Genomic DNA, 22,949 nt, shown 5'->3' with positions numbered 1-22,949 from the left:
GATTTCCATACATCTCTGGAACAATACAGAAGTGATAAAGACCATTCTTAACAAAGGATATTCACCCAACTGATGTTTTCATGATTGTGTGTGCTGCAATAGATATCCAGAGTGTATTTCCACATCATAACAAGTGTTTTTGCTATTGCTTTAATGAAACATTTGAGCAAAAGAAAACAATATACATACAATATACAATATACATCATCACTGCTTTAGCCAGTTCTGTATATTGTCACAAAGCCATGTGTTATTTGCAATAAAACTCCAGAATAAAGCACATTTGAGCCACATTCAACTGTCCAAAATATAGTAAAAGAAAATTAACATTGGCTAAATATAAACAATAAATGTACAATATACAGTATAGCATAATGGACAGCATAGTTACCATTTAGATAAGTTATTCCTGGTGAAAATTTACTTTAAACATACTTAAACAAGTTTTTAACTTAAATAAATAATAATTTGAATAATCCAGTCTTTGCACTTTCCTGCACATCTGGAAAACATGCTGGTATGTGAACTGGCAACACAGAATTGCCCAGGGTTTTTTTATTTATTCTATTGCAACTTCTACTCTTTTGTATTTGACCAAAGTAAGCTCTAGAGCTTGAACTGTATACATTCTTTCCTAATAATTCTTTTCTGAAGTGGCATATTAAAGTAACGGTTTAAAAACCATTGTTTTTACACCACAGTCTGTGGTCAGCAGAATGATACACATTTGGTAAATGTGTTTTTATCAGATATCATAGTATGTCTGGAATGCTTTTCAGCTACTCTGAGCTTGTATAAAAAGTAGGCTTTATGTTTTGTTAATGCTATGCAAAGAGTAAAAAGAGTAGAATAATACACACAATGCACACAAACAAAAAAGACAGTTTCCACTCTTGTCCCTCAAGACTCTATAAGCATACTGTACTCCTTAGCAGCAGTAGGTACAAAAGCAAGAGTGGCCATAAGACTTAAAAGGCCACATAAATCAAATTAAATGGAATTTCATAGGCCCATATAATGTAAAGTATATTTTATATGGTGTTTATAAAGAGGCCCCGTCTAATTTTTCAAAATTCTCCACTCTCCATTAAAATGTAAAACAAATATAGTATATACTTTACTTGTGTATGATTTAGACATGCCAAAACATTTTTTCACTGTTCCTCAGCTCTTCGTTGTTTGGAGAGGGCATTCCTGTAACTGCACTTCATCTACAGACCCACTTGGACGATGTACCGTCATTGTGCAAGCACGTATACCCCCTAAAGGCTCTAGCACATTAAAAACCCTCTCCCACTCATCTTTTTCAGGGTCATAACACTGCACAATGTCGACCATACAACGACTGTTCCAAGAATAGCCTCCTACCACATAAATTCTGCCTTTAAACACGGCCACGCCAACATCACTCTGACCACGGGGCATCGGAGCCACCACCGTCCATTGGTCAACTGCAGGAGTGTAGTATTCACAGCTGAGAACATCATCATAGTCATTTGTTCCACGGAAGTGGTTTCCACCTATAACATAGAGTCGGTCTTCTTGTGTGCACATGCAGTGAAGTCCACGAAGTTCCATCATGTCTGCACGACGACTCCACGTGTCTGTGTCTGGGTTATAACAACACAACTCTTTCTGGAAAGCATCTCTCGTTATTCCTCCTAATGAAGGAAAATAAATATTGACAAAAAGTTTGTTGTGTTAAACACTATGTTGATTTTGCATCCTTGAAGAGATGTTTTACTTGTTCACTGGTTTGTCAAGCCTTTGTAAGTTTGTAATAACTGTCAGCAGGAAGGATGTGGTTAGGAGTGCAAACTATATGACCTCACTTGAATACCAACCCCCCCACCCACTTCTTTCGGTCTTTCAGGCTACTCATAGCTCTCACGCATTTGAGCAAAGGTCAGTATTTTTTAAAAGAATCCAGCAACCAATATATTCCTATGAAATTAATGTTTTTAACAATCTCATTCTTAGTATGAAGGGTTTTATGTGAGAGTTACTAGATACTGTTAATACTGTAGCAATAAACCTGTGTAAAAATACCTGTATGGGATCATTGGTTACACATTTAATTAAAGTGCCTAGGCAGACTAAATGAAAAGAAATGACACTTTATGGGTCTAAATTAGTTACATAAAGTACTCCATTTATATCTCAACTATATATTTTTTTGTCATTTAACCAGACATTCATTCATTCATTCATTTTCTCCCGCTTATCCGTAATTCGGGTCGCGGGGGCAGCAGTCTAAGCAGGCCCCCGCCTTTGACTGCTGCCCAATCCTCAAAGCACCGTCCTTTACGGTCCCTCCTGCAGGTGGTGAGCCCACGGGAAGGCGGCCCCACGTCACTCCGACGTCACGGACCTTGATATTTCCCTCGTAAGGGATTAACCAGACATTGTTGTATAATTTGTCATCTTTTATAGACCATTGTTACTTACCTGACACATACATTAGTCCTCCGTGTACTGTACCAGCATGGCCATAATGAGGCTCGCTCATAGGTGCAACTAAGGTCCACTCATTCTTGCTCAGGTTGTAACACTCCACCGTGTCTGTGGGGAAGATATTTACTAGAAATTTATAGTTTGCCGTATTCCCAAGACTTTTGTATATAAATAGACAAACTTATTGTGAAAGTGTCAATCAAGATTAACGTCAGTTTTAAGTACTTAAGGTCTCAATTATCATTCAGTTACTATATATATAGTATATCATCACACTCATATGTGTCCATTTCAAAAGCATGGCACTAGTATAGAGCTGATGTCCTCTTTCTTCTTGCTTTGGCTAACTATGTCTATATGTGCCTCAATTTGTGCACATCAGCATTGTCATGATGGAAGAGGTTTGGCCCCTTCTGTTCCAGTAGAGGGAAATCATAATGCTGCAGCATACAAACATTTCTAGACAAATGTGCATATGGATGTGATGGTCAGGTATCCACATACTTTTGGCCATATAGTTATTATTTGGGAACTACTATGATGAAGGATAATAGAAACATACATATTTATGAGAGCGAGGAATGTGATTCTTGACCTACCAACTGACCATAGATATTTAAGCAGTTATTTATTTCATCCATATAATCATATTACAGCAAGAATGGGAGTGCTTTTGATGCATTCTTGGGAGAACTTTAAATCATGTACAAAAGTGATCTACTAGTTAGAGTCAGATTTGAAGATGTATCCAAATTTCTGAAACTTACCAATCTCACCAGTGGCATTTCTCCCCCCAGCAGCATAGAGCTTCCCCTTCAGAGCACTCAGATGGAAGAATGTCCGCTTCTCATTCAGGGAAGCCACCTGCAGCCAGCGATCAAAACGAGGGTCGTACCTGTATGCACTGTCCACTGCGGTCTTACCCTTTGTGTCATAAGTGCTCTGCCCTCCTACAATGTACAGAAAGCCCCCTAGAAGAGCCACACCATGCTGGTAGCGAGGCATTTCCATTGGCTGGAGGGCTCTCCAGAAGCCTCCAGCTTCCTCATCATACAGCCTAAGCTCCCTGCTCACAACTAGCTGTTGCCTCATCACCCCACCCAGAGCCAGTAAGTGTGTTGTATCTGACCGAATGCGCGTCCTCTCTGTCTGGAGCAATGGCTGAAGGAACGGCAACATCTGGTAGTTGCTAGCCTCCAAGAGTAGGTTTACGCAAGCTGTGTCAGAACGCATGAATGGCTCCTTGCCTTCCTTTTCCTCTATGCTTCCCTCCCCAACCTGGTCCTCCTGAGATATCTGTAGGAGTTCAGCAGGGCTCATTAGAGGAAAGCGAATGTGGCGCATCAAGGTGTAGGCTGCAGGCCGGCGTTCACTAGATTTATGTGCCAGCCAAGCACGGGCAGTGCGATAAAGTTCCATCTCGGAGAATCCCTTCAATGAATCACTTGAAAGGGCATGTGCAATACTGGCCTCAGAAAGCTGCAGAAAATGACCACTCTGCACTAGAGCTGAGAAGTTCTGACAGACAAAGTTGTGTATGTGGGTCTGGACGTCCTCCAGAAGAAGATCGTTAGCAATGCGTTCAACCTCTGTACAGTTTTCTATGGTGACCTGACATATGGGGGGGCAGGGGGGATACATACTTTCAAAACAATATCAGATTTTGATCGAGCAATTTCAGAATTCTGAAAAATATGAAAGTTACATACCTCACTGCTAAGTAGCTGATTGCAGAAGTTGAGAACTGGAAGCACCTGGAGGAAACTGGCAGCCTCCAGAGTGTCTTGGAGGGTGCTTAAGTTCAGACTTAGCTGAGAGGTATAAATAAACTCAATAATGTTCTTCAGGCCTGTGCTGCTCACTCCATGTAGTTTAATTTCAGTCAGCTCCTGTTCTTTCATTCCACCTGCCAGATAGGGAGCCATTCATAAAAAGTTTGTGTTAGAAAATGTATAATCTGAATCATTTATTTGAGCACTAAGGACGTACATAAGTTCATTTCATATAATCAGGATTCACCTGTGAACATGGCTTTAAAGTAGTCGCTGGCTGAAGCCATGATCACTCTGTGAACTGGAAAGGTTTCAGTGCTATCGCCAGGTATCAGAGTGACATCACACAAGGTTTCATCACAGCGAAAATGATCCAGACCCTGACAAAACATTACACTCAATGTTGGTACAAGATTATTAGCATACTGTTTTATTCTATCCTAATAAAAATAGGGCAACACAAATTTTAATTGAATCAGAATTAGTAATATTCTTTACCTTAAGTATGGCATTTCCATGCTTTGTGCTACTGAACACCTGTATTTGAGGCTTGGGAGGAATACTAGGCTTTAAGGAGGCATCAGGGGGCTTTGGAGAGACTTTAGGAGCAGGACATATAGGCTTTGCTGCACCCTCAGGAGGTTTTGGAGCAGGTTCAGGTTGTCTGGGTGGAGCGACAGGTGGAGGCCTTTCCACTTGAGGTGGGGGCCTTGGAGGTTCTCTCTGACTCCTGCTTCCTATGCGAGACAGTTTTCGGTGTAGTTTTCCCTCCTCTCCGCTGTTTCTAAAAGAAAGCTTTTAAACTGAATACATTTGGATTTATTTCATTCTTGTACTCAAAAATTGTTCACACACCCAATTTTTGTTGTTCACCAGTCTTATCTGACAGGCATGACAAAGTAAGTAAGTATTAATGGTTTCATGGGCTAAACAAAAATGCAATACTGTGCACTTGGGGCTTTGACCTGAAAACCTTTACAAAACATGGGAAAAAAGACAGGCATGCATCTGATCTTTACCAGGAGTCATACATTTACTATATTTTCTATAACTAAAACACATTACATATTCAAAATGTTATAATTTCTTACATTTTAGAGACAGTTTGGTCCATGTTTATGCTGACCTCACACAATATTTATTGTTCAATGATAAATGTTCAGTCCACAAAGGTAAGCATGTGGAGTTTTTGAAAGGAAAATATTAGGAAGTTCTCTTGGTTAAATTTAACCAGAATATTTTATCAAAAAATAAAAAACAAGACCAAAGATGAATGCAAAAAGAACTTAAAGGGGGTGAATATATAATAATGTCAGAGGGCTTGGGAAATTGCAGAACCTTTCTAAATGATCCAAAAGACAAAAAAAAACAAAAGCCCTGCTTAACATCTGCCCTGCTTAGCTGTAAGTGCGTTGAATAAAGCATCTGGTATATGCGTAAAACCTGTATTGCGGTGAAGTGCCAATCTATATTTAAAGTGGCTCATCAACCAAAAGTTTATTAAAATGTTTGCTTAATTTGCACAGGATAAGTGATCTATAAAAGGGTGTCTACAAGCAAGGATCAATTAGACAGTGGCATCTGAAAATACTCTGCATGTTCTCAGACTATGCATACAAGTACACACTTAACCAACCAAGCGTACAAAGAACCTCATTTAACATTGTCAAAAAAATGTTTTTCTAAACAATTGTATTTTTAGTCAGTCCCATATAATCTATACAACAGTTAAGCAGCATTGAGCAGTTGGCATTTACATATAGATTATGATCAGTATATAGTAAATAATCTGTATTTACAATGCAAAGTTCAATAATATTACATTAATTTATGCCAATTCTTTTTAAAGCTTCGCTGATAAAAATACCTTATAATTTTAAAATGAACAAAAGAATTAACAGAAAACAATCTTACCCCATGTTTGTGAAGTTAAAATAACAATCGCTTGTCACTGTATTCACTTCAGGCAAAAGAACGTTTAAATGTCGTTCTGGGATCACACTGAAAACACTTTCATAGAACTGAGTGTCTAAAAAAAGGAAGTGAAACGAGGTTAGCAAGACCTTGTATGCAGCCTATATAAAAAAAAAACCCACCAGAACAGGTGTAACATAGCATAACACAAAGTACGTGTCCAAAACTTTCAAATACAGTCATTTACATACTTACATAAACACATCATTTACACTTAAACATGCAATGACCTTTGCACCACTCATAATTAGATGCCCCCCAAATCCATAGATCATATAGAACAAAGATTTTACAGCAAATAAATAATAAAAAATGTTCATAATATCATAGCATTTCCTTAAAAAATGGAAGAAAAGGGTTTCCTATACAGGAACTTACCGAACACTGATACGTTCTGTGAAGGTTCAAGGCCTTCTTTTCACATCACAGCACTAAGCATCCTTACTGCTACTGCAATGTGCTGTTTACCACAAGCCACTCAACTTCCTGTGTCACTTCTCTTTTCTTATTTTTTTGTCTGTGTCTTACTAAGTCACATGGACACATTTCTTCCTCTTTTAAATGCTATATTTCTCGATCAAGGGTTTTAGCAATTTTCGATACAGACATTAAGGGACACATGGATACACTGTGACCTGGGGTTTGTGTGCTTGTGTGGGTGTATTTGCATATACATCCACTCTCATCATCTAATCCCAATGTCTCTTGCATTACAGTGGTGTTCCCTATTCTTTGATGTCTTGCCTTTAGTGCTTTTTTAACACTGCAAAAAATAGCAGACCACACCAAAGATTACAGTTTACTTTAAATAGTTGTGTCAAGAAGAATTGTGTCAAGCACCACATATATATATGTGCTATACCTTCACTCATTATACCATTGTGGAGTTGACATTAAATAAGTAAATCGAGTCTATGCATTAGTTGTGGAGAATGTAACTTTGTTAAATAACTTTTATCCTTATCATAAACCTCTGACTTATTTTTTCACCCTTAAAAAAAGATATCCCCAAGACAAGACATTTAATCATCAATCTGAGCCGGCTCATGCAGTAAAGTTTATTATTTAGTATTATTGTGTTTTCTTTTTTTCAATTTAGCAATAAATGCCAGAAACTGTATAATCCTGTTTTACAAGACAGTATTTTATACTTCTTTGCAATGACTTTCCAAACCCTTTTTGTCACCAGACCCTTCCATCCACTTGTAATACACTGTTAAAGCCAGTGTTTCAGTCTGTACTATAAACAATTCATAAAGCTCACCATCACGTGGTCAAACCTAACAAACCTAACCTAACCAGCTAACCCGACCCTAAGATGTTAAAGTTTGATCATTTTCTCCTTGACTTTCACTGTCATTGAAAAAGAACTGTGTGTAAGTAAGATAACAAACCTGCATTCATTTACAAACACATGAAATACCTCTTCAATCATATTAAATTATTCTTAGTGTTAAGGATCTTTAATATAATTAAGGATTATTATAGTGTTTTATAGATAATGGAATAAGAACCATTTTTCAACAACTGTGCTCATCAGCCCTTTAGAGTTATTAATGATGCCTGAAGGAGAACATTCTGTATTGAGGCTAATCTTGATCTTGTCCCTTATTTTCTTTCATTTGTTCAGAGTTTAGAAATATGAATGAGGTTCCTGTTGATTTCAGCCATGTTTCTGCAACCTGAAAAGAAAAGAGAGATTTTAATAAGCAGAATAAACTATGAAATACAGTACATGCAATGAGATACATGAGTACTCCAACTAAGAAGTACCAGATAAGCCCATGGATAGACGGAACTCCTCATTCAGAATTTGCAGAACTTCTTTCACACCCTCTTCACCCTATCCAAAACAAATTCAGATCGAAAGTGACAGTAGTCATTAATATTCATAGCTACATTGTAAGTGTTCAATCCAACATGGACATGCACACAGACACACACAGACACAGACACACACACACACACACACACACACACACACACACACACACACACACACACACACACACAGACACACACACACACACACACACACACACACACACACACACACACACACACACACACACACACACACACACACACACTTTGTCACAGTTACCTTGTAAGCAAGGCCCCAGATTGCAGGTCTTCCAATAAACACACATTTGGCTCCCAAAGCCAAGGCCTTCAGCACGTCACTGCCTGTGCGAATCCCTCCATCCATGTACACCTCGATCCGGCCTTGCACTGTATCCACTATCTCAGACAAACAGTCAATCTGTTTGGAAAAATGGAGGACAAGGGCAGAGTGGTGGTAAGAAAAATAATTTAAAAACATGGTGCAGCATAGAGTAAAAGTTTTATAAGCTATGGAATCCAATAAAACCCATGCTGTTTCTCACTGTGGCTGGTCCCCCGTCTAGCTGTCGACCTCCATGGTTGGATACAATTATCCCTTGAACACCATGTTCCACAGCCAGCTCTGCATCCTCTTTAGTAAGGATACCTTTAATAATAATGGGCAGGCGAGTGAGAGACTGTAGCCAGTGTATGTCTTTCCAGTTTATGGATGGGTCAAGTGTGTTGGATGGAACACCATACTCTTCAGTTTCTGCAGTTTCCTGTAATAGGAAGCATTCAGGCTTATCAATACACATAACCCACACACCCACACAAAAAAAAAAACACAAGATAAATTGGGTCAATATCATGTAATCGCATTCACAAGCAGTGTGTGTGTGTGTGTGAAAATTTTTTAGTTTTATGTATATAATTACCTGAAACATGCCTTCAAAGTTCTTCACTTTCAAATGAGGGGGGAGCTTAAACTGGTTGCGGATGTCATCACGCCGTTTGCCAGTGTATGGCACATCGACAGTGAGCACCAAGGCCTTGTAGCCAAGCGCTTCCACTCTGTGCACGAGCTGCTCCGAAAGTTTGCGGTCACGATACACATAGAGCTGGAACCAGCGGTAGCCATTTGGAGCTGCTGCACATATCTCCTCCACTGAGCATGTGGAGTAAGTGCTGGTAATGTAACAGGTGTTCACAGATTCTGTGGCTGCAAGAGCAGATTAAAATCAAATCAGGATAGAGACATCAAAATAATGCACCAACTCAGATTTCCAAAATGACACCACATTCCAATCAAATGTTAATTGTTCTTACATAACAGGAACAAGATGTACAAACACATATCAACTCCTTATGTAAAATTATATAAATCAGTATGTATTATGTACACTGAGTAGATTGTAATGCATAATATAGTATCAAATCCTTGATTTACTCAAGAATGTTAGTATTTTCACACTTACCCCTAGCAGTGGCTAGCTCTCCCTCATGCCAGGCCAGACAGTGGAAAGCAGTGGGTGCAATGCCTACAGGAAAGCTGATCTCAGAGCCCAAAATGGTAGTTCGTGTGTCAATCACTGACACGTCCCGCAAGATCCGTGGCCTTAAACGAATCCTGGTTGTAATATCAACCAAAAATGTATTTTTTTTAATTTAGTTCTGAATGATCTTGACTGGTTTATTTACTTGTATAGTTATTTAGTGAGCTAGAGGGCCAATTAATATTAGATAGTCTCTTATATGGGCATTTGTGAACACAGAAGGGATTACTATGTTAGGAGAAAGAAAAAACTGTTGGGATAAAACCTTTTGTAGGCCTGTAGGTTGTCATCTCTGGTACAGCACTCATCTGCTCCAGCTGCATAATAATCCCAGGTAGGTTTGGAGAGATGCTGTCTGGCATACTCCTCAAAATCTGTCAGACACACCTTAGCAATAGTATTCATCCTGATACAAAATAGAGCACACAGGTACACACACATTATCCAGGTTGGGTGAGGCAATATTTAATTTAATATTTGCTCTTTGTCACTTAAATCTAACATGGAAATGAAAATCATCAGTTGTGTAGAATGTGAGTTTTTAAGGTCAATGATAAGCACTTTTATGGTTAAACAGTTCACAATATTGCCAGTTTGTAAGTTGCATTACTTTTATTGCACATTTTAACAAAGAAGCAGCTGAAAATAAACACAAAACAATGTTTTGTACATCTTTAACATGTACTGAAGCATGTTGAATTGCTTTAAAACCCTATCTAGCGCAACCGATATCCCATTGTTTGGAGGTGTTAATGTTTAACAATAGATTAAATAAAAAGGGGACAAGAGTAACTATGACTAACTATACATTATTCTAAAGGTCTAAGCCTCAAGCAGCGATTTTAGATCACTGTTTTTCAATTGAAAACATATTATGAATGTATTTGCTGAATTTGTGTAAGCAGTACACACAAACAACATGCATAAAAATGCAGTACTTACACAATAGCTTACACGTAATAATAAATTACAAATGCATCAAGTGCTGCAAATCCCGGTTTATTTGGGAAGATAAGGGTTAGAGTTAGGGTTAGGGGTAACCCTCCCTATTTATCCTGGCTTGGGGCTGGCACTAAGAGTGCCCCAAGCCAGGATAAATGGGGAGGGTTGCGTTAGGAAGGGCATCCAGCATAAAACATGTGCCAAATCAAATATGTGGATCACGAATCAGAAATCCATACCGGATCATTCGAGGCCCGGGTTACCAACGACCGCCACAGATATTGTTAGCCAACAGGGTACCAGTGGAAATTGGGCTACTCTTGGCCAAAGGAAGAGAAGGAGAGGATGAAAACGTATACAGAGACAGCAGGAAAAGAAGTGTAGGAGAGTGGAGGTCTGGGTTGGTACTTTAAATGTTGGTACAGTGACTGTTAAAGAAAGAGAGTTAGCTGAGTTAGAGGAAAAAGGTAGATATGTGTTCAGGAGACCAAGTGGAAAGGGAGTAAAGCCAGGAACATTGGAGGTGGGTTTCAACTGTTCTTTCATGGTGTGGATGAAAAGAGAAATGGTGTAGGGGTGATTCTGAAGGAAAAGTATAGTAAGAGTGTAGTGGAGGTGAGGAGAATTTCTGATAGGGTGATGAACGTGCAGCTGGAAGTTGAAGATATGATGATAAATGTCATCAGTTATCATCAGTGTTAAAAACAGGTTGTCAGGGAACATACTCATGAGAATGCTGAGTAAAGTGTATACAATTTATTGACAAATGTGTAAATAGTAGATGACAAATATAACTAACAACAACCAGAGTGGTCGATAAATTAAGTAATAAAGTCCAAACAGGTTAGTAGCACCACACACCTGAAAAAAGTATTAAAAAAAAAAGAAATGTAGTATTTTATGCATACATTATTACTTGTGCAGGTGTATCAGATGAATTCTAGTGACTTTTCATGTATTAAGGCAAAAAACAAAAACAAAACAGGGGGTAGAATTCAGGCAGGTGAGTTACAGTGGGGCAAAAAAGTATTTAGTCAGCCACCAATTGTGCAAGTTCTCCCACTTAAAAAGATGAGAGAGGCCTGTAATTTTCATCATAGGTACACTTCAACTATGAGAGACAAAATGAGAAAAAAAATTCAGAAAATCACATTGCCTGATTTTTAAAGAATTTATTTGCAAATTATGATGGAAAATAAGTATGTGGTCAATCATCCCAATATTTTGTTATATACCCTTTGTTGGCAGTGACAAAGAACAAAAGTTTTTGTTTTCAGAGAGAATAAGGAGCAGCTTTTTCCCGCAGGCCATTAGGAGTTTAAACCAGGAAACACCCAGGATTTAAAAACTGGCCCACTCTCTCCATCATCACACTTTTTCTCTGCACATATCTCACTTTTCGCACTACGTCACTTTAAACTCTGGACATGCACAGCACAGTGAACTTTACGTTTTATTTTATACCACACCATACCGCACACGGACACTTTACACCACACCATACCACACACAGACACTTTATGGACAATCACAAAACCACCTTAAATTGTTTACTGTTTTACTGCTTACTGCCATAAGCATATTCTGTATATAAATTTTTCTCTCATATATCTTATATATATCTTTCTATATTCCTATATTTTATATAGTTTTTATGCTTTATTTATCTGCCTTCTTTTTCTTTATTTTATTTTTCTCCCCATCCTATTCCCTCATGCCAGGCCGTCATAAAAAGCATTTCACTGCATGTCGTACCCTGTATGTATGTGTATGTGACAAATAAAATTTTATTTGATTTGAAAGTTTTCTGCAAGTCTCCACAAGGTTTTTACACACTGTTGCTGGTAGTTTGGCCCAATTCTCCATGCAGATCTCCTCTAGAGCAGTGATGTTTTCGGGCTGTCGCTGAGCAACAAGGATTTTCAACTCGCTCCAAAGATTTTCTATGGGGTTGAGATCTGGAGACTGGCTAGGCCACTCCAGGACCTTGAAATGCTTCTTATGAAGCCACTCCTTTGTTGCCCGGGCGGTGGCAGTAGGTATGGTGTTCTTTGGATGCAACTCAGCATTCTTTCTCCTCCAAACACGACAAGTTGAGTTTTTACCAAGAAGTTCTATTTTGATTTCATCTGACCATATGACATTCTCCCAATCCTCTTTTGGATCATCCAAATGGTTTCTAGCAAACTTCAGACGGGCCTGGACATGTACTGGCTTAAGCAGGGGGACACGTCTGGCACTGCAGGATTTGAGTCCCTGGCGGCGGAGTGTGTTACTGACGGTAGCCTTTGATACTTTAGTCCCAGCTCTCTGCAGGTCATTCACTAGATCCCCCCGTGTGGTTCTGGGATCTCTGCCCACCGTTCTTGTGATCATTTTGACCCCACGGGGCGAGATCTTGCGTGGAGCTCCAGATCGAGGGAGATTATCAGTGGTCGTGTATGTCTTCCACTTTCTAATAATTGCTCCCACAGTCGATTGTTTCACACCAAGCTGCTTACCTATTGTAGATTCAGTCTTCCCAGCCTGGTGCACTTCTACAATTTTGTTTCTGGTGTCCTTTTACAGCTCTTTGTCTTGGCCATAGTGAAGTTTAGAGTTTGAGTGTTTGAGGTTGTGGACAGGTGTCTTTTATACTGATAACGAGTTCAAACAGGTACCATTAATACAGGTAACAAGTGGAGGACAGAGTAGCCTCTTAAAGAAGTAGTTACAGGTCTGTGAGAGCCAGAAATCTTGCTTTTTTTGTAGGTGACCAAATACCTATTTTTCACCATAATTTGCAAATAAATTCTTTAAAAATGGGATTTTCTGGATTTCTTTTTCTCATTTTGTCTCTCATAGTTAAAGTGTACCTATGATGAAAATTACAGGCCTCTCTTATCTTTTTAAGTGGGAGAACTTGCACAATTGGTGGCTGACTAAATACTTTTTTGCCCCACTGTAAAATCAGCATTATTACTTGTGCAACCCATACATAAAAAAAAAAAAAAAAAAAAGAATTGGCCAAAATATATTTCATTTAAACCAAAATATGTATATGTAAAACATATTATAAATATCTTCCTGTGGGCTCACCACCTACAGGAGGGACCGTGAGGGACGGTGCTGTGAGGATTGGGCAGCAGTCGAAGGCGGGGGTCTGCTTAGACTGCTGCCCCCGCGACCCGAATTACGGATAAGCGGGAGAGAATGAAAGGATGATGAATGATATTATAAATATATTTTAGGTTTAAGACAATACATTTCCTCAAACTATCCGTAAAAAATGTGTGTGTGTGTGTGTATATATATATATATATATATATATATATATATATATATATATATATATATATATATATATGGTAGAATCAAGGATGTGGGTTAAAAAAAAGCAAATTTTTGATTGATTACTGAGTTTATATGCCCATATACAGGAAAATGTACAATTTCCGTCAAATTCAATGTTTGGTGTGAGGACACAAATAAAACAACCCGAATCTCTGAATACTCTCTCTCTCTCTGAATAATCTCTGAATAAATATGTGGATAGAAAGCTCAAAATGTCTACTTTTAAAATTCTCTGATTATTTAATCCATATGAAAGTCAAAAGAGGTACAGTTTCTCCGGTATCACCTCATTAACCGTCCGTGTGGAAACATAGCAAAGACTCCTTTTGGTGTCCTGATGATTACGTAATTTAAAACACCATAATTACTTACAAATCTTTACAAGACTATATTGTATTTATGCTCTATGTTGAGTACTAATAATAAACGAATATTTTTTATAGATTGACAGCCCTAATATTAATATAACATGAGGTCCAGTTACCAGCATGTCACTAAAACAGGTAGTAGTAATGGCTACTTTTTTATTTAAGTACATGTCAGAGCCCAAACTTCTTTACTTTAACTTGAGTAAAAAGGATAGTCTGTGTTTCAGCTTTTACCAGAGTATTTGAAAAAGATAAGTATCTGTACTTCTTCTAAAGTAAAGATGTGTGTACTTTCGCCACATCTACTTGAAGGACAATCTAGTTTTCAGAGCAAACTGAATGTACTGAATCAAAGACAAGCCACAATGGAAAGAGTAACACGACGTCTTAAGTATATGAAGCATAATACAGCTTTCATCGCAGTGTCACGGTTAGTTTTGTGTTACTTTTTCTTCATTTATTTTCGTATGGTAAAAGCCTACTGACACGCAGAAATGTTGTTCCTCATATCGACCGCTAGATGGCGCACATAGAGAAGATATTACAAACTCGGAAACTGTTTTTATAAAACGAATGAATATAAAAATCTTGTGTAGCGTTCTGCAGCATTACTACAACCAATACTACTGCTTCTTCAGCCTAGATTCTACACAAACTCCTCAACCACTTCTTTCATTAGGAACAAATAGGGAATAATAAATGGCTCCGTGCACAGTCCAAGTACACATAACGATTATAAAGTTACCAAATATTACCTCCGATTTCTTTACCCCGCTTTTAAATAAGCACGTTGATGAAAACTCTCTGAAAGTGTAAAGATCTTCTCTAGAAAAAGTCCAGCTGAAACCCCGAGCACAGCAATCACAATGTTGTTCACTAACAGGAAGGTAAATATTTGAGTGCACTATGAACTCTGACATGAAATCTTTGTTATACAACAGCAAAAAAAAAAAAAAAAAAAAAAAAAAAAAAAGAATTAATTCCCATAGACTTAAGGATCTTAAAAATGCGAAAGTCGAAGCGTGGAAACATATTTAGAACATATTTGGACACACACACACACACACACACACACACACCCACACACACACCCCCACTGGTTGGTTGACACAATTACAGCATTTCTTTTCAAGTCAAGAAGCTACCTTCTTGCTTCTACATTGTAACACATTAGTTGGCTAGAGACTTTTGAAATATTGCTTAAACATATAAACTCCTTTTTCAGAAATAATGCTGGCATAATTAAATGTTTTTTTTTTTTAAGTGTTGTAGGTTGTTACAGGGTTTTTCCTATGTACAATGTTAGACCTCTTTATTCTGCCAGTCAGTGGATAGGAGCCACCACAGGACAACCACTGGTTAGGTATTAAATGAGTAGCTGGGAGCTCAGTAGATAAGATGTTGGACTTTGGTTCAGCGGGTCATGAGTTCAAATCCCAGCATCACCACCACCAAGTTGCTGCATGACAACCTTTAACAACCTTTACATTTCAACTGCTTAGTTGTATGAATGGTGTAACTAAGTTATTATGGATAAGGGTGCCTGACAAATGCCGTAAATGTAAATGGGTAGATGGTTTGTATCAGAGCACTGAAGCTTAGCAGGTGTTTTGTTGGTCAATTCATCCAGAATCCTAAAGTTGTGTTGCTGTCTGATATTTTAGATTTGCTTAATATTTTCTCAAAATTCAAAATCTGTAAAATATTTGGGCCCAACCCTCACAGATTTTTGTAAACTTGAAAGACATAATATATTTGAATGTAAAACCATTTGTTATGGAAAGAGATGTTTATCTCCAGGAATATTTACCATAATCACATGAATTTCTGCTGACATATAGAGAATCTTGTTGTTTTTTTTTTTTTTGCTGTGTAAAAATTCAAGTGTCCCACAATGGAAAAAGTGCAAGATTTTCATATGTGAGTGATATTGTTGGCTTATAGATCTTAGTTTAATAGACACATATAATAAAAGTAACATTTTGTGGACAAAGTACAATTTTTATTAACTTTTTGTCGAAGTATGAGATGTAATCACCCAAATGAATTGAAGATAACAAAACAATTTGTGCTATTTTGCACTAGGGTTATCTATTTATCTGTAGAATCATGAAAAATGTGTGTGAAATATCTTGAAAGAATTGTGTTGCTTTGTTCCAAGTTGCAAGGTCTCTTCATGTCCCTATAAATCCAGATATGACTATTATTTTTGCCTATACTACCATAGTTATTCACTCATTGAACACTTTAGGAGAAACACTTGTATACCTGTTAATTCATGGTATTATCTAATCGTCCAGTTGTGTTACTGAAGTGCAATGCATAAAATCATGCAAATACGTGCCAGCAGCTTTGGGTAATTGTTTGCATGAACCATTAGAATGGGGGAAAATGTAATCTCAGTGATTTTTACCATGGACATGATTTTTAGGGTTTGAAATTAGCTGCTTTAAATATTTATATAACTGCTGACTATCTGTAGATTGATGGAATAAAGAAAGAACATTCAGTGAGTAGCAATTCTGCAGACAGAAATACCTTGTTGATGAGAAAGGTCAATTAAGAATGACCAAAAATGTTAAAGCTGGATACATTAACTAAGATATTCATTTTAAACAACTGTTGTGAGCAGAAGAGCATCTCAGAATGCACAAGTCAAACCTTTATGTGAACAGGGCTAAAACAGCAGAATGTCAAACCAGGTTCCAGTTTTGTCTGCCAAACACAAAAAGTTTTCCTTTGGCACACTTTGGGCTTGCTGATAGCAATCAATCATTACTGGAATGCCACATATTATTGGAGTATTGCTGCTGACCATGTGGATGTCTTTGTGTCCACAATTTACCAATGCCTTAATGGCTAAAATGGTGCATGATAATGCACCATCTCACAGAACAAAAGTCGTTTTAAACTGGTTTTACGTCCTTAAAGGCCTTCCCAGTCAGTGGACCTGAATCCAGTGAATGAAGAACGAAGAATCCATGCCATGAAGAATTGAAGCTGTTTTGAGAGCAAAGGGGGGGCCCCTACCCAGTATTAGTATAGTGTTTTTAACAAAAGGGCTTTTCACACTAAAATAGTTAACCCGAGGTCATTCTAAACCTGAGTAAAATAAATTGTGGGTTACCTTGTTTCATGTTACACACTGCTCATACTACACCCGGGGTTAAAAAAATTATCCAAAATTATGGGAATTTATAATCTGACATTTCACAATAACCCTTAATTTTTAAACCAAAGGTTTAAGGTTCTTATTTGCATATTTGTGGTGTCATCAACTATATTGGGATAATTACATTTCCTTGAATGCTCAGTTACTACAATCAGCCATCCAGGTCCATGGCTGTACACAGAAACATGCTATAGTGTTTGCAGCATTTCGGTTAGTCTTGTGTCATCAGGCAAGATTCTGAACAGATGTAAAGACATGAACTCCGAAATAATAGAGTAACATGAAGGAAATAAAGTCAAATATGTTTAGTTTTCAGTCATGAACTGTCATGGAAGCCTATTGAAGGTTGCTAATATTTAACTTATTTAAACGTTTTGGTATATTTTATGTAGCAACATATGGAGTCATACATTATATTAATAATAAATGGGTACAGTGATTCTGAAAACATGGGCTAAACCCACTAGCACCATAATAATACTAAATATATTACTACTATTTTACACTTTTACATGTTGATGTTGATTCTACATTGATGCGATATATATATATATATATATATATATATATATATATATATATATATATATATATATATATATATATATATATATATATATACATATATATATATATATACATATATATATACATATATATATATATATATATATATATATATATATATATATATATATATATATATATATATATATATATATATATATATATATATATTTTAGGTTCAATATATATGTGCAACAAGTCCCTATTTAAAATTATAAGGATTTTTAAGTAAAAAAAAAGAATGTATATGAAATGCCTGGATTGTTTGTGTGTCTAATACGAGTCAATTTCTTTGTCTATATAACCAAATTAATATTCATTATAATAGCAGCTGTTACAACATATTTGTTTGAGTATTATACAAAATGAAATGTCTTGCTGTACTTTAGTCAGCGTGACTTCATGAGCAGTCAACAGTGTATGAATGGTGAGGGCATCCAGCTACAGCACACCACATGCACACCATTTAGCTGCATTCACACACTTTTAAAGGCACATTGTATTAAGAACATTTCTAGAAACAAAACATTTTTCTTTCTGTTTACAAATGATTAAAAATACACCTGTACTAAAATATAAAATAGTGAAGAATAACCAACATAACATTGATAATTCATGAATGATTTTAAAGATGCTCAATCATGATGTAAGTGAAATGAATTAGTGTTATAATCATTACTTTAATATCCAATAGTTGATATTATATATGTTTAAGTAATCCCTGTCACCTCACTGTCTTAGAGTAAATAAATATAACTGGCAGACATGTAAAGTAAGAGGGTCCTACCTTATGGTTTAAGCTCTTGCTTAGCCTTTTTCCTGCTACACGTGTGTTTTTGGGGTTATAACACAGTAGTCCCATGCACACGTACACACACACGCACGCACACATGCATGCACACAGACTGAGCTGAGCTCCACTGTCAGCATTGTGGGCCCTGTCCTCACATTGTATATGGCTGAAAAGGGGTCGATGCCACTGTTTTGTTTCAATTGTGTTTAAATCCCTGCCATGACACCCAAGGTTTTTTTTTTTTTTTTTTTTCAGCCTCAATTTTTAGTTTCAGGTGTTTTTTATAATGTGCAGTTCTTTAAGAATACTGTTTAATACCCTACAATGTCAGTCCATGTTGTGCTAGTCTATTGTCTTAGATCAGTAACATTTGTTTAATAATAAGGAAAATAGAAAATTGCTTTAATTTTAAGAGAAGATCATGTAAAGACCACACAGTGTATTAGTAACAAACTGTCAGTATCAGAAATCTGTTATTCAGATTTCGGAAATGGAATGTTAATAATTTCTTTGGATGTTGGATTATATATAGGATGGACTTGATTCAGATGTAAATGTTCACTTTGATTTGATGTGGGCTGGTCTGAAACTGAAAACTTTTTTGTTGGCTTTTCGCATGTGTCATGGTGAGGATATCACTGAATGTAAACATTTTTGTAACAAAACCTTAAGCACAGTGGTTATGCCAAAGCTAAATTAGATTTTCATTTTCTATTTCATTATAGTTTTGTATTTTATTTATTCGACCTAATCAGTTTACATTTGCTCACCCCGGTGACCCACATGATTCCAAAAGGGTGTTATTTTGGTTTGCATTTGGTTTGGGAGAGGGTGAGTACTGCATTCAGGTTTAGAGGAAACTCTTTGATGGTCTTCTCAGAAGAACACATGGAAGTGTTGATGGACCTGTTTTTACTGAGGTGGAAATTGGGTTAATACACAGCTGGTTTTAATGCTGATCATATCTTCATATAACCCTTTTCTCTGTCTCTGTCTCCTTCTTCCACCTTTTTTTTTAACACACACACACACACACACACACACACACACACACACACACACACACACACACACACACACACACACGCACAAACACACACACGCACATACACACACACACACACACACACACACACACACACACACACACACACACACACACACACACACACACACACACACACACGCACGCATTTCTCATCTTTGATCACCTCTTCTCAGTTCACATTGCCTTTCAAATTGTAGCCTTCTTTTAAAATTCCTGTTGGAATCCCCCCCACCTCCAAGCTGCTGTTGCTGTTGCTGCTTTTACCCTTAGGCTACAGCACCATCGGGCCACCACATATGTATTGGATTGTGATATGTGATATAGATTTCTACCGACCTGGTCAAAATATCTCTGCCTTTACCTCAACCCCAAACCCCCCACGTATACACAATAACACTACTAAAACTAGATTTAGTTCCCTCTGCAAGGTTGAATGATTTTCACTTTAGTCTCTTTGTTCCACATCACTCTGAGCCAAATAACATTGGCTGCTGCTCAATAATGTATGAATCAGGAACACATCTTCTCACTTAAATGTGATTCCTTACCCTTCACTGCTGTGTGGTGGGCATGTGTCTGTGAATAGCCTAAATCAAATGTCTTTTTTGAGCTCTTAGAATTACTTGACATTCTTTTTCTTCTTCTTCTTTTTCTTCTTCTTCTTCTTCTTCTTCTTCTTCTTTATTTTGGTAGATAACTTTATTTGAAGAACACAGTCATGACCTCAACATCCAACATTTTATAAAAAATAAAGTTCAGAAGATAAACACGTTGTTTTGGTGCAAAAGTGATAACTAATGTGCTCCCAGAAACAAATAGTTGGTGGAATTGTTCAATTTGTGTTTGCTGTTGAGCTGTAGCATATAAGGGGAATTTTATTAAGTTGAAATGTTTATTAAATTTCATGTAATATAGACAGTATGTGAGATGAGTCTACTTCAAGACGTAAATAATAATAATAAAAAAAAATTGTTGTTAACTCAGTCTAGGTGCTCACACTCATCACTAGTGAAAATTTCTTTCAATCAACTTATACCAGCTGTGTCTCATGTCGCACAATAATTTATTTAATTAGTTTACCAAGGTTTTAATTGTTAAAGATACTGGCTTATTTTTCGGTAGTTTAATTTGTATGAAATAAAATTTTAAACACATCTCCCTTACCCTCATGTAAATTTGTTTAGATGTTTAGCTGAATTCAGCTTCCATCACGTTCATTTGTATAAAGAAAACAATAATCTGTAATACTGTGGTGAATTTGTATTTGCATAGAATTTAACCTAATTTCTAACCTAAGTAATTAAAAAAAATAAAAATTTAATGTCATTGGTGATAGTTCAGCACTCTGGACAGCTCTTCTTAAAAGTTTTTTTTAGCTTTATTAGACTATGTAATATTTCTAGTTAATAAAGAAACGTTTGCATTTTCGTTAGTTAAAAAAAAGCAACATAGTGGATATAATTACATGAGTGTATCGTTATGTAGGTAATTATGTTGAAATAATAGTTAGTGGAAAGTACATACGTAATTCTACTTTGGGGTTTTATACATGTTTACGGTATGTATTACAATTAATACTAATAATTTCATAGAAAAAAACATAATTATGTTTCTTACATTTTTACTCAGACTCACAAAATAGTTCGTATGAGTAATAAATAACTAATAAACTATTAAGTAATACAAAATAAAAATGACTTGTAATAATTTGATTCACATGAAAAGATGGTATTAAATTTTACTTGATTTTATAATAATTAATATTCATAAATCATTTGAGTCTCAATTGAGTTGCATAGAAATCTCTGACAATTAATCATCTAATTTTTATTTAATATTAATTGAGTACATTTAAGTATGGATATGTTTAAAAAAAATTACTCATGTATAGCGTGTGTATGTGATTGCTATAAGGATAAGGATATATAAGGAAATATATTGCTATATTGAAAAAGGAAACATAGTAACATAACATGTATTGTTAAAAAAAAAAGCCAACATTTATTTTAGGCACATAAGATATAGTGTTAAAACACCAATGTCAAGATATTAAAACTGGCATTTCATTTACACTGATGAATGCAATCTTTCCAGCGTGTGTGTGAAAGAGAGGGTAATAGCTGATTCTGTTGTCTGCTTTGTATATTTTTAAACAAGGTTTCCCTGTAGAATAAATGAGAGATTATGTCTTGTAAATTATGCCTACAAATATTTTCAGCGATAAATGTTTTAAAGAGGAAGTTTAGATTCTCTTCAAATCAAATGTCTATATGACGTCAGCACTGAAATTTCAGCTTGAATGGGATTCTTTTTTTTTTTTGTAATTACAGTGGCCAGGGTCCAAATCAAAGTCATTCATCCAAGAAGCCAGGTGTTTTATTTTCTGCATGATTAAAATTGATGTCAAAGCAATAAACTAATACATTGTGTTCTTATCAGAAGACAATGAACAAACATCTCTCTTTGATAAAAAAAAATAAATAAATAGTACTGCATCTATATTGGGAAAGAATGCATTAGATCATTCACGTTTCAGTGAAATTGCTAAATTGAACAAAAGAATGAGCTCAGTATTAGTTGTGAGTATATGTGTGTGTGTGTGTGTGTGTGTGTGTGTGTGTGTGTGTGTGTGTGTGTGTGTGTGTGTGTGTGTGTGCCTGTCCTGATTTTAAACTGAGTAATTTGGGAGACTGCAGAGGAAATCAATCAATGCAAAAAAAAATGTCCACATGCACTGAACAATAAGCTGTATATTGCACTTATATAACCTGACAGAGAACCTGTCCAGGAAAAGCCATAAAAAAGTGTGCACTTGTGTGTATTTAGGATCATGAAAGGAAACCATGAAAGAGAAGCCTTGTTCAAAAGTTGACCACAGACCCAACTGTGTGTTAAAGAGTGAAATAAAGAGAGAGAGAGAGAGAGAGAGTGAGAGAGAGAGAGAGAGAGAGAGAGAGAGAGAGAGAGAGAGAGAGAGAGAGAGAGAGATATTAATCTGACTCTGACATGTTTTTGAGTTGCTTTAGTGTTATACAGCCTGCTTTCTTGCTGATGCAAATTCCTTTCAGCTTTTCAGCTCTCTTGCTCACACTCAATCAATTAGAGAATTAATTAGTCATGTATCAGTGCATACATATTTATCCCTT

General features: G+C 36.5%; 2 protein-coding genes across 2 annotated transcripts; both read right to left on the bottom strand.

Moving 5' to 3' along the window:
* Nucleotides 1-136: 136 nt before the first annotated feature.
* LOC310723650 (kelch-like protein 9) lies at nt 137-7,097 on the bottom strand. The gene is made up of 8 exons (XM_083537000.1): nt 6,579-7,097; nt 6,141-6,255; nt 4,725-5,010; nt 4,474-4,606; nt 4,164-4,360; nt 3,222-4,065; nt 2,449-2,562; nt 137-1,661 (listed from the first exon to the last, which is right to left on the bottom strand). The coding sequence occupies exons 2-8, from the start codon at nt 6,143-6,145 to the stop codon at nt 1,165-1,167; spliced, it is 2,076 nt and encodes a 691-aa protein (XP_083393126.1). The 5' UTR covers nt 6,146-6,255; nt 6,579-7,097; the 3' UTR covers nt 137-1,164.
* Nucleotides 7,098-7,233: 136 nt separating this feature from the next.
* Nucleotides 7,234-15,154, bottom strand: hao2 (hydroxyacid oxidase 2 (long chain)). The gene is made up of 8 exons (XM_083537130.1): nt 14,979-15,154; nt 9,846-9,986; nt 9,503-9,654; nt 8,963-9,246; nt 8,588-8,806; nt 8,305-8,463; nt 7,974-8,043; nt 7,234-7,882 (listed from the first exon to the last, which is right to left on the bottom strand). Exons 2-8 carry the CDS (start codon nt 9,983-9,985, stop codon nt 7,827-7,829), a joined length of 1,080 nt encoding a protein of 359 aa, XP_083393256.1. The 5' UTR covers nt 9,986; nt 14,979-15,154; the 3' UTR covers nt 7,234-7,826.
* Between the last annotated feature and the right edge of the window lie 7,795 nt (nt 15,155-22,949).

The sequence above is a fragment of the Silurus aristotelis genome (assembly GCF_946808225.1).
Source record: "Silurus aristotelis genome assembly, chromosome: 3".
NCBI classification, from domain to species: Eukaryota; Metazoa; Chordata; class Actinopteri; order Siluriformes; family Siluridae; genus Silurus; species Silurus aristotelis.
This window is presented reverse-complemented; position numbering and strand designations above follow the sequence as displayed.

Excerpts from the sequence above, each read along its gene's own strand:
- LOC310723650 (XM_083537000.1), bottom strand. Across the intron at positions 4,361-4,473 it reads CTTTAAAGCCATGTTCACAG|GTGGAATGAAAGAACAGGAG; the intron begins GTGAATCCTGAT and ends CCTATCTGGCAG. Across the intron at positions 4,066-4,163 it reads ATCAGCTACTTAGCAGTGAG|GTCACCATAGAAAACTGTAC; the intron begins GTATGTAACTTT and ends CCCATATGTCAG.
- hao2 (XM_083537130.1), bottom strand. The coding sequence starts at position 9,985 with ATGAATACTATTGCTAAGGTGTGTCTGACAGATTTTGAGGAGTATGCC. Across the intron at positions 9,655-9,845 it reads AACCTACAGGCCTACAAAAG|GATTCGTTTAAGGCCACGGA; the intron begins GTTTTATCCCAA and ends TATTACAACCAG. Across the intron at positions 8,807-8,962 it reads ACTTTGAAGGCATGTTTCAG|GAAACTGCAGAAACTGAAGA; the intron begins GTAATTATATAC and ends TTCCTATTACAG.